We start from the raw sequence: 12,666 nt of genomic DNA, 5'->3' as shown, positions 1-12,666 counted from the left end.
TACCGTTCGATTGATTCGATCTGCGCCCAGCTTGTTGGGTTTATCTGGATTAGGGATGGAGCTGAGTGAATTTTATAACGCAAACGAGGGACGTGAGGAACTTCAAGTGACATAAGTATAATTGAATTGAAAGTTAGGAAGAGATGTGAAATTAGGTCGATCAAGTCGTTTCTGGACGCAGATTCCCATACCGACATTTTACCGACAATTAGCCAAGGCGCAAACCTTTTTCTGGAATGTTTTCTTAATATCAGTATAGGAATCTATGTCCAGAACCGGCCTTTGCTACCTACTTGTATCTCCGTTAATTTTGTGAAGTGAAAATGGAGCCACTCCAGTAGGAGAGAAATTTTACTCGGCACTCTAAATTCTCTAGAGTAAAATCTCGCTAATATCCAAATGGTACGGTTTTCACTGGATAAGCGTGACATTTCACTCCGCAAAGTCTAAAGAGATGGTGAATACTCATGAAACAATATTCCCCTGGATAACTTTACGTAATTTAAGGACGAGCGCTGACCGCACCGCCACAACGAGGGACTTTTCTAATTTAGAGGCCATAACAGTTTTGATTAACCGACATTGTACCCGCGTTATGTTGTAACGAAGCTTATGGTTCGGTGAGCCTGACTCATTACGGAGACCAGCATCGCGGCCTGCTGGAAACTCGACTGAAGATGAGATTCGATCCTACTGCTAGAGAAATTCCCATTCGTGCAGGTTACTGGCAGTTATAACCAGAAAATCTATTATCTGTTATGATCCATTTTTATTACACTTATGATTACTATATATTTATTCTTTTAACTATTGCGATGATCCAATGTTGGCGCTACAGTAAATCGATGTTAATACTTTATTCAAATGAAAAATAAACAGACTAACATATTTAACGTTGCAATAACCAGAAAATGTAGTAGACGAACCATAACGACACCAAACAGCTACTTTGACCATGATTTTTTTGCAATTGCAACAAAATTTAAAACGTTGTTGTAACGTTGTGCGATTTTACTGGAATTTTCTAATACCTATAACAAATTAAATTGTTCTCAACAAACGATCTCAGATTTAATTTTTTTGAAGGGCCCTTATTGAAGTCAGCTTCAGATATCAGAAACAAACTTTCGGTTTTTCAAATTTTTTTAACATTTTTCCGAACAAGATTAAACACCCATTCCAAAAATTTATATTTATTTATCATTCTAAGTAAATTAAATATGACTTTTCTTCATTTTTATTCTATTGATCCAGTTGATTTCAAAAGATCTTATCCAGTAAATGTAGATTGTATTTATAATGGGTACGAGCCAATAACGAGACGAAAATTTTTATATTCCCTTATACCAACGTATTTTTAATGCAAGAGTTAAATTCTTTCGATGAAATCGTTACTTGTTTGATCGTCATGCGATTTCGAATAAAACCATTTACAATATAAATATTTATTTTCTGCTACAATCCCTTTCTAAAAAATCTATTTTTTTCAGTTCTAATAGCAAGTCTGATTTTCTGTAAAAAAAACTTTTTCCTTTGTTTAAAAATAGGATAAGATTAGCAGTTTGAAGGTGATTCGTTAGAACAAGAAGAAACCCTTAACATTTTTAATGCCTAATTACTCCCATTCACTAATTTACAAGGCTTAAGCGTGGGTGTGAACACTGAGGAAATTGATCTGTACGTTTTATAATTACCCAATACATTTTGTTGCGTAATTACCCTCGATTCTTTTCCCAGAATGACATTAAACTCTTAAAAATATTTGTCGATTCAAACATCATTGATTCAAGGTTCCAGGTAATTATCCATGAAAATGCAGTGTAGGTCGATTCAAAACAGAAAAAACAATCGAAGCTTATTTAATGCTTTGTTTTTAGGACTGTAAAAATACACGCTAGAAAATCTATCGAATTTACCAAGTATGGCGATCAAATACGATGAAAAAAATGTTATGTTAATTGAAATAAATTTGGTTTCAATTGATAACACGAATCACAGGTCTGTTCAATGATTCGTACGATCAAATAGGATTTTGTCGAATCGAAAGAATATTTCTATCGTCATATTTGATCGACATTTTTGGTAAATCCGACTAATTCTTTGAAACTTAGTGTAGGAAAATATAGGTTGAATTTGATATCTGATCAATTTACTTTCAACATTTCCATATTCCACGAGCAAAAATTATTAAAGGAACTTATCGATGATTTTACAGATGGTGAGTAAGAGAAGTATATGAAATTTCGAAGAGCGAAAAATCCAAGAATCCTTCAAAAGACGTCAAAGTTATAAAATTTTGATTCAGGTTTGTGAGGAAAAAAAAATTGATAGAGATAATGTTTCTTGTGAAAATGCACGTACCTCAGCCCTCAGTTTCTTGATCTCTGAAGCGAGCTCTTCGCACTGTTGAGTGTATTGCCACTTTGCAGTTTTCTCGCTCTCTACGATCTGCAGCAGATGGAGATGCTTCTGTTCGAGTTCCTCCTTTTGCAAAAGCAGCTTGTTGAAGCTGTACAAGAAGATATGATTTGAATTGAGAGTCAATATTTTTATGCGAATACAAGAACGGTCAACCGGAATACGTAATTGATCTCTCAAGTACGACATATGATGCTAATTGGCTCTCGACGAGTTCCGGACATCCGGGTAAAAAGGTAGAAAAGTAAAGACTACGAACAACAACGAACGTTAACTATAATTGGACAGCATCGCCACAATTATGTTGGTGAAAAAAGATTCATTACTTGTAAGCCTCGGGGAAGAAAAACACGTGGGCTGAATAAAACAGACGAGGATGTATGAACAGAAAATAGAAGAGAAAGAAAAACGGTGGAAAATTAAGGAGAAAATTCCAGTAGATTTACCGCCGGTAGAAACCCTCGCCTGGGAATTCGCGGATGAAAATACAAGCTTCGAATTCTCCCCTTGTAACTGTAGGAGTTACAACTAATAAGACGCAATTTATTACAGACTTCGGTACAATTGCAAGCGACGCACACATGCGTCATTAGGCGTTTTTATAGCGTTACCAAAACCCCTAATGAGGAAACTGATACGAACAAAATTGAGTTACTGGGGAAAGCTGAAAGCATTTTCCAAGAAACTCAATTTTTTGGAGCCTAGGATGAAAACTCTTTTCGATTTTGGAGAGATAAAAAAAGAAAAGTCCGTGCAGCTCGTCTCGTTTGTTGATCGCAATTATTCATAAATCTTCGCAAACACGTTTTCGGTGAAGATCACGGTTTTTCCAATAAAGCTTATCGCTTACAACCTGTCGCTTCCCACTGTAATACTTACAGTGTTTATTTTTCATCAATTCTAAGCGGCTGAAGAAAAAAAACTGAGTCGATCGATTTTGGTGTTGAGCCCTAGATCATGAAATATTAAAAATCATATTACAGCAATCGAAGAGGAGAATTGAAAAACGCTATAAGTGCCATTTTTTCGACAATTTTTCTTCAGAAATTATGTGCGTGCCAAGTTCAAAGAAATTGTATTTGTAACTCACAGCCGTATTTAATTCTACTGTTCAATTATTGGTAAAGAATCCTAGACCAAAATTTCAACTTTACCACATCATCTGTTCAATTCAAAGAACCGGAGTAGGCTCCAGGATGACGTGACGATCACTGGTACATTAGAAACACGATCCAACGTCATTTAATAATCAACTCGATCATTAAGAGCCTCGATTCGTCGAGTTGATATCCCCACGTTCACACAGTTCACTGTATCACTCACGCACACATAACGAGCTACTGTCAACAAGACTCACGTGTTTTCACTTCCGAGTTTCGACTAATACTGATCTGGTTTTGGATTCTTCTCCGTATTCTCGTCTCGCTTGCTCTCGCGGTGATTTTGAGAACTTTGGACCGTGTTGTCTTGTTGACCACTCGCCGTAGTGTGCGTGAGATTAGCGTACTTGGATTCATTGACACACACATCGTAGTATTATAATACATTCTGTCCCCTTACTAATCTCTAGCTGATCTATAGCGGTCGTTCATCCCCTCGCCTCACCATACCTCTCTGTTATTACACATGTTTTCAAGTAATGCTCGTCCAAACTGTAGTGTTATTGAGTACACTTCTTAATTTTTCACACATTCTCAAGTTGAGATCGCGTTAAACATCGAATTATAATTTAATAATCACATGGGGCAATAATGGGTCTGTGGCAACGGCCGATTACGAAATTATAGGTCATAAAGCACTAGTTTCAGCTGTTGTTTTCTGTCTATGTATCGGTATGGGTCGCCAACAACGGGCAGTTTCAGTTAAGTCGCGAGGACTTTAAACGCGCTACCTAACGTACCGATATTTGTTCCCCTCAGTGTTAGGCAACCAAATATAATGCCATGTTTACTCGAAAACACCCTGTATATATGTATATACATTTTTATATCAAACCGTAGGGGCAATACACTGGGTTCTAACTGGGATGAAATTAATTACCTGCAGCGTTACCCTCGAATCCATAGAGTGGCTCGCGGGTCAATAGACGATTTACGTCAATTAACGATAGAATAGCTCAGGTGTAATTGAGCCTGAACGCCACTTTGATGGCTCGTAGCTATTATACGCCAGTATTGCACAATTCCAACCCGCAGACGAGGGAAAACCATAGCGAGAAATTAACTCGCTGTTGGCAATTAATTGTTGCTCGTAGTTTGAAATCGGAAAAGGATGAAGATATAACGAGTTTCGCGATACGATATGAAATTCATTGGGAGTAGCAATCGTTGCTCGAACTTCGTTGAAACTTTGAGACCAGTTTCCTTGAGCAGGTAGAAGGAACACTGTGAGCAGTTAACTTATCAAAAACGAAAATAAAGACACTGAGCCGTGTGGAAAAGTTTGCAGGGTTCGTGCGTGAACTCTTAGAACTAGCCAGTTTTCCTCAAGGGAAAAACAAGCTCGGGAAAATTCGTCGCGCGGAAGATTCGACCAACTGTATTGCGAAAATAAGGAATCAACCCGTTTCTCAGATTTTTAATTAACTATCTGAGGCTTGGGCACTGAACTCTGATAATTTGGAATGAAAATGGCAGTTTCAATTTAACCCTTACGCTGCCCATCTCCTGTGTATAACACTGGTGTAGCACCGAGATTGCTGAAGACAAAGAAGGAATTCCGGGGTGCACTTAAACTATTACATTTCAAGGCAAATTAGTTATCTTTAGAAGAATGAAAATTTGAATACGAAAAAAAAATCGTTAAACAACAAAATACCAGAAAATGAATCATTCTACTCAAAAAATGCTAACTTATTGAATTTCCAATATTTTTATTCAATTTTCAAAAATCGATTTTTTAATTACATTTCCGTAATAAACATACATTCGAGTATATACACAGAAAATTTCATGACGATCCAGCAAATATTCTCGAAGTTGCGCGCACATTCGCAGAGACGCCCTGCAGCGTAGGTATAAAGTGCTTTTGAAACTTATTCCTTCGATTAAAGACCAGATAATACCTTATATTAACTAAATTTTTTTGTTCCCTCCCGTAGATCAGCTTTGTTAAAATAAAAAACATCAGAATGAAATTCAATGTTACCCTAATATGTATATAAATTTTTATATCAATAAATTGAAATGTCTCTTCGTGAAAAATCCTTGAAAAGTCGCTTGTTTTCGCCCTCTTGATTGGGTATAAAACCCCTTAAAATCACGTCAGGAGTCATACAAAGAATACATTGTATGAAGCAAAAATAATATGAAATCAGAGTTTGAAAAATGAAAATGAAGTTGGTTGAATTGAGTTGAATTTTATACCGTGAAGCATCTAAATATTTGTAAAGATCGCAATTCAAACTCGCAAGTTCGAGTTTTGATAAATTCAAAAGTATCACGTTTATATCGCGTTCTTTTACATGTCACGATCGCGTAGTTTGTCCAATTTCGACATATCTGAGACTGTCTCTTTTTTGTGAATAGATCAATTTCTCTACAAATCAGTTCTAAATTAATTTCCATGCCGTTAATACCTTTATCAGCGAAGCCTCATTTCATCGATAAGTACCCATAACAATGATTTTACAACGGAATAAAATTCATTCAACGCAATTTGAATTCATAATTCGTAAAAACTATTCGAACGGTACACTTTCATCCTGTAGGCTTCCAGCCCCATGCCTACGTCTGATTATATCGAAAAATCAACGTCCGCAACAGAATTGATTACTGTTAGGGAAGTAAATCCCATTCGAAACTCGCCCGAGGATGTGACAAGCGTCGGCGGTAAGTGATAGCCGTCAAACGAGCTGATGTCCCGACATTGAAATGCTCAGAATCGAATCATATCTCGGAGAGATGGATAGATAGATGGATAAGGTTTATTATGCCCATGGCAATGTTGGACAAAAAGCAGAAACACAAGTAAAGTAGTAACAGGACATAAAAAGAGGTGAATCTAAATGACATCGAAAGTGTGAACACGTAAAGGAAAAGTAGAATGTTACAACAGAGAAAGATGACAAGTACGAATAGAATAAAGTAAAACTAAAGTATAATAGAAGAGAAATAAATAAGTAACTAAATAAATGAATGGATAAAATGAAAAATAAAAATGAGAAATAAAAAATAAATGAATAGATGAATGCATCGACGAGTTGTTAAGTGGGTGAAAAAATAAGTAAAAGAAAGAAAAATTGCATAAATGAATAAATAAATAAGTAAAACTAAATAAAAATAAATATAACTAGATAAAAAAGACCAGACAATTTAAGCGAAAAACTAAACAGAGAGACTAGCGCCTTTGTTCTTTCGATTCGAAAAGATGCGCGAATAATCGACTTTTAAATGCGAGGGGAGAAAGGAGGTACTGAAATATTTGCTATGGTATTTTTCCCTCGGGACGACTTGGACGAAAATTGACAGTGCATGTCTTATATATTATGTTTTGTTTTTGTTTATTTTATACCAGAATGTTGATAGAAATTGTCGATTTGGACAAGTTCCGTTTTCGATTTCCGTAATTGTCTATTCTTTTAATGTGCGGAATACCAATAATGGTGAAAAATTAAGCGTGCACTGAAATTAAGCTTGAATACAGAACCTTTAGAAACGTAAGTCAGAAAACTTACGGTCAATTGTCACGTGTATTCAAATACTGTATCGTGATACATTGCAGTCAGTTATTATTTGATTCTTTCAAATATCTGTTTCCTCGTCAAAGCATGTCGACCACAACTAACGGAGGTATTTTTTTAATTTTTTTTAAAGACACTCTGTCACGATAAATTATTAATTATCGGGAAACACCCGCATCCCTTGTTAGCTGTCTCGTGTAACTAAAAACGGAGTCGCAAATTGAATTCACCTTCCCCCTGCGGTTCTATTTTTAGCATATTTAACGCAAAGAATTTTACGCATTTTACACGTGAGAATGCTCAACAAGTTGACAAGGTTATGCTTCGCTTTTTCTCCTTTTTTCTTCTCTAAACGAAGCCACTGGAAAATTGAGAATCTGTACAGCGTATTTTTCAGCGCTTCGAATCGACCATTGGGGCCATCATTAAAAAAACGCACGTATATTACATATCACGTTTAAAAAAATAAATGTCACAATTAAGCACGAGTATTAAATTGATCTTTTACAAACATGGAATGAGCCTAATTTGAATTTTGAACAAAAGCAAACGTTTTTTTATGAATTCAAATTCGTTTCAATAAACAAAAAATACGATGAAAAGCGATTACTGTCCAAAATAGAATCAGTTAAAGAAAATCGTATTGAAATATCACAAGTGATTGATTTTTAACTGTGAATTTGTGAAACATTTGACTTGATCGTTATTTGGTATATTTTACGGTCGATCAAATCATGTTGAATACTGGAAAACAAAAAAATAATCCTACTCATTACGACTTTCGTTGTTACGGCTGAAAATAATTGATTCATATCAATAATGGATTCATTGATGAGATTACAATTTGTCTAGAACGAATTTTTGTCTTCATACTATCAGTAGGAGTGAAAAAATTAACCACTTTCTATGACCAGTGATTTTTACTTTTCAAGTCCAAAGTACTAAAGTAAAAAACTACTTACAATAGATAGATATCTCGATTTGAAATTTTTGGATTTTCGTGCGGGTTTCGGCTCACGCTTAGAGTATGTGGAGTAGGGCAGTTCAGAAAAGGGTCTTTGTCTTAGATTTCGCTCTTCTCCGAGATTATTACACTTTTCCACTAAAATATAGTACACTCGTAGGGCTGGGCTGTAAACATTTTTACTACGATCTTAACGACGTTGAAATTTCCAAACATTCTAGGTTTGGGAACTTTAAAATTGAGATATCCTCAAATCCGTCGGTGGCTGTGTTTTGTACGACGTAACAAAAGTTTTTGTAAAACTTAAGATGTGTGTGATTCTTTTTACTACCGAAAAATATATGTCGAATATTCGTAAGAACTGATTCTTTTAACTTCCAAATATTAAAATATTTCTCTCTTCTTCTAATAATAAATCGATGTGACAGTATTTAATATCGGCTCACATTCCTCCAGTTTTGTATGAGCTCTTGTTCACTTTAAAGCAACAAGAGAATTAACAGCAGTGAAATATTTTGATATTCGAAAGCGCATGAATTAAGCGCATTATACCAAAGGGGAACAATCAAGAGCAGAATCTAGCAGACTGAGCGTTCGACTGCGCATGCGCGAGCCTTGTCGAATTTCGATGCAGGCTGACCAACTCACGCATCAGCCGTCAAACGCGTCTTGTAAAGGTTATGAAAGTGATGCTATCATTTTTTTACCGAAGGCAGATCTCGAACGGTTGATGGAGTAATTCGAGAAAGCTTGGCAAACTGTTATTGTCAACGAACTGACGACTGATGACTGCTACGCATCACCATGACAACATAATTCCAATTCGCTACTCGACGCTAGTGGGTTTGACGTCTCATACTCTGTTTTGAGTAAGTTGGCTGCCCTGCTTTGCATACGAAGATATTAACCGGCGCGCGATCTCACCGCCCAATAAAGCTCAATTATTCTGCGCATGCTCAGTCGGTAACTCGGTTTGCTAAGTTTCTCCGATTCCTCCCGGTACACTACAAGCCACACGTAGCTTGGAAGCCCAAGTATTGAATGCCGGAATTTCATGGGAACCGCAAGGTGTAGCTTGGGATTCAGAGAACAGCCACACCAGACCAATTTCCATGGAAGCCTATAAAGCACGCTTTACGTGTACGTACATTATTTAGGCCACCCCCAAAATAATGCTCCATGGATATTGGACGTTATGCTTTATACGTGGTTGCGACGCCAGTACAAACTCAAAGTGCCTTCCCAGAGTCACTGCGAGTGCTAGCTTTAACGGCCTCTTCGAAATTTCGTGTAACTTATAGTTTGGCTGGATGGCAAAGGCTTCTTCTTCAAGCTGAAAGCACGTCTCCACTCACTTGGCGTCGCGGTTCCGAACAGGAGTTTCGATTTCACAGTTTCAAGCACCCTGATCGAAAAGTACTTTTGCGTGTATACTATTTTTCAACGCTAGAGATAAACTGAGTTTAGAGTGAATAGATACACTGAATTGAAATTGGACACAGTCGTAGTGCGAAAAAAGTAGCCGTCGTTTGACACCCATCGCATTAAACGTTATCAACTAACTCCAAAAATGAACACTATAGAAGCTCGTAGAACATTTTTTTTCAACGATGAAACGATGAAAATGCAAAATTCAAAGTTCTAGTAAGATAAATAAAATAAAATCTACCAAGTTTTCCAAGTAAATATGTTTGTTTTTACAAAAGTTGATAAAACGATGATTAGACATCGTATCGTAGAATGTCGTTGAACATTTTTGACGACTAGGCTCTGTGTAGATACAAAGAAGGCGCGTCCGAGCCTTGTACACGAACTACTTGGCACAACACTTCGTATCTTCAGCCGCGAAAGCCTGAACTATCCACCTTCTTGAAGTTTCATTATCATGATCATCGAGAACGCTTCGCGAATTAGGGCTGTACGAGAAACCTGTGCATTACGGTACGCAGTTCACGGCGGATTGCAAATTGGACCGTCACAAAAATAATCGTACCAATTACAGTAAATTTTGAATTGGACCATAGCTCATCCCGATATTTCGACAATATTAATTGCCACCGTGAAATATCGTAATTAGCAATCAACCAGCCCTCGTTCTGAGACCAGGGTAATTCGATTCGACAATTTTCTGTTCTCCGCTTAAACAATCATGAAAACCGTTCAATTACCGAATACTGCGAATTTTGATCACGCTCGCAATTTAATGAAGTAATTAACCAGGCCGGTACGAGGCGCTATTTTGTTTTAATATTATATACAACAAACCAGTTTCAATACAGCCTGAGGCCAATCGGATGAATATAATGTGGGATCGACGAATGCGCACGCAAAGCTGCACACAAATCGCGGGAATAGTCGGGAAAGATTTGTTCAGACTGAAACAGAGAGTGAATTGTTTCGACAAAATGTTTAGCCCGCTTCTGTCCTTTTTCGTTTTTTTTTCTTTTTTTTTTCTCTTATATCGGGTCGACCGTCTGCCTCCACGGAACAAAGAAAATAAAGGCATTACGGTTTCTATTCCAGCTTAACAGAGCTTCTCGAGCCATGGGAACGAAAAGGGACTGTTTTTTTTCTACCGAATTGAGCAGCGAGACACAACAAATTCAAGGCGGATTCTCTGATGGGTGAACAAGCTTTACAGATCGAATATGATGTGCTTACACACGGATTCTGAGTTCACGTGTACGCCGCAACGTGGTAAACACCTCAAGATCCCCTTACCTTGCTTCACGGATGGCGTCTATCCACAAACGGCAATCCGTTTCCGTGGCTGCCCGAAGCTCGTATTGACGCTGATTTTCTCGACGATACGAGATGGCGAAACAGTGCTGGAATCAGAAGAATTCATACAGATATTTAATGCTGACACTTCGTTTATCGTTCTTACACTGCAAGAAAAACGTGCGGCGTCAACTTTTGTTATCCATTATTTAGAGCCAATCCATTAATTATGATACTATTTTATGTAAATACACGACCGACTGATGTTAATATGATACTATCTGTTGTAACGATATAAGACTTTAATCTGATGTCAATTTAACACGATCTGATGCCAACCTGACACTATCTGTTATCAGTCTCACAAATGTAACGCGATCTAATGTAAATCTGGTATTATATTACATCGATCTAACACTGTAATTCGATGTCAACCTCATACGGTAGACTCTCCGTTTGATATCGATTTATTACTGTAACAGGATGTCATTCTAACACTATCTGATGTCAATCCAACTCTACCTGATGCCAATATAACACAATCTGCTCTTGAAAGTTCGTACAGATTTCAGAAACGTTTTTGTAGATCGACCTAGATTAAAAACAAAGTACTTATACTTCTTTTCCGAGACTATGTCTTTTTTTGCGCGAAATGTACTCAAAAGGATTTCTGAATTCTTTTCAAAAGCATTGGGCGAAAAAATTTGTATTTTCCAAGATCGCTAATGTAAAAGTTCGACAAAATTGTCTGAAACCTGAAAATTTCTCTGATAGCGAAGTTGAAAACTTTTCTACGGGATCGAAGACGGCAAAATCAATATGGAGTTTTCACACATCGATGATTTAGAACTTGAAATTAAAAATCTCAACTCTTCTCCGAGACGAAAATCTTCCGAGACCTGCAAGCTTGTATAATGTTTCGAAGGTTAAAAACAGCACAACGATTGAAAAAATCATGCTTTTCCTGGTATTAGACCCCTAAAAACGAAATTTCCTGCATCCCCCGGACCTCGTTTGCGGTGTTAAATCATTCAGAATACATTCCTTGCCGCTTCGGTATCAGTTAAGTGAGTGAAGAGGCCGCGGTAGCGCTTTTTTACCCAGAATGTTGAAGAAAGAGAGAGCGACTCAAGAGACTTATTCCACGATGCGCGGGGCTATTCACAGGGGATTTCGATCTCGCTTTTGACGAGAACGCGAGCAGCGAAGTCTTCTCGAGCATCCAGGCCAAGGGTATCTGCATCTCAGATCAGTGCAACCTCGGCTCCGTCACCCCTCTACTTTTACAGGAAATAGGCAGCGTAAAAGCTAAGAGTAAGATTTCATTTTTAATCGTACATACGCCTTGCGCTCTAATGCAAATATCAAGATCAAGAAAAAAATTTTGCTGTGCAAATATGCTGTTTTATCTGTTAAAAAGATTTGAATAAGCGAATATTTAATTGGGAGGAAATTCGTTATTTGGATTGAAATTTGAAAAAATTGATTATTCATCCTTACCGTATATGGAAAAATTTTAGGCGAAATTTTCAATTTATCTCATTTTTAGGGATTCGATGGGGTTCAATTTGACATCTCGAGCACATTGCCTTCTGGCTGCATGTAACAACTTGAGTCTTTTCTTTTCTGTTATTCTTAACTGTATAAAATCAAGACAAAATGTCAAACGTGAATACTGAGAAATGTACGAATAAATAAGAGTCACTAAAATTCAAATTGATTTCTCACACTATCTGCATTTTGGTAAAAAAAAAAAAAATGTTATAATTGAATAGAAGATAATTACACACGAGAATGATGAAGTATTCCAAGTAATAATAAAAAAGAACGACATAAATATAAAAAATAAAGAAACAAAATCAAACATAATAAATGAAGAATC

At 36.9% G+C, this 12,666-nt stretch overlaps 1 protein-coding gene across 1 annotated transcript in view; it reads right to left on the bottom strand.

Moving 5' to 3' along the window:
* Positions 1-12,666, bottom strand: part of LOC124177758 (ras-specific guanine nucleotide-releasing factor 2-like) — a 103,986-nt gene that overhangs the window by 35,366 nt on the left and 55,954 nt on the right. Inside the window, exons 5-6 of the mRNA XM_046560528.1 lie at positions 10,785-10,891; positions 2,362-2,509 (exon numbers count right to left, since the gene is read on the bottom strand). Of these exons, the coding sequence (XP_046416484.1) occupies positions 2,362-2,509; positions 10,785-10,891 (255 nt within the window). The remainder of the gene's footprint in view (positions 1-2,361; positions 2,510-10,784; positions 10,892-12,666) is intronic.

Source organism: Neodiprion fabricii, chromosome 3, assembly GCF_021155785.1.
Source record: "Neodiprion fabricii isolate iyNeoFabr1 chromosome 3, iyNeoFabr1.1, whole genome shotgun sequence".
Classification (NCBI taxonomy): Eukaryota; Metazoa; Arthropoda; class Insecta; order Hymenoptera; family Diprionidae; genus Neodiprion; species Neodiprion fabricii.
The sequence above is the reverse complement of the archived record's forward strand: the minus strand, read 5'-3'. Positions and strand labels throughout refer to the sequence as shown.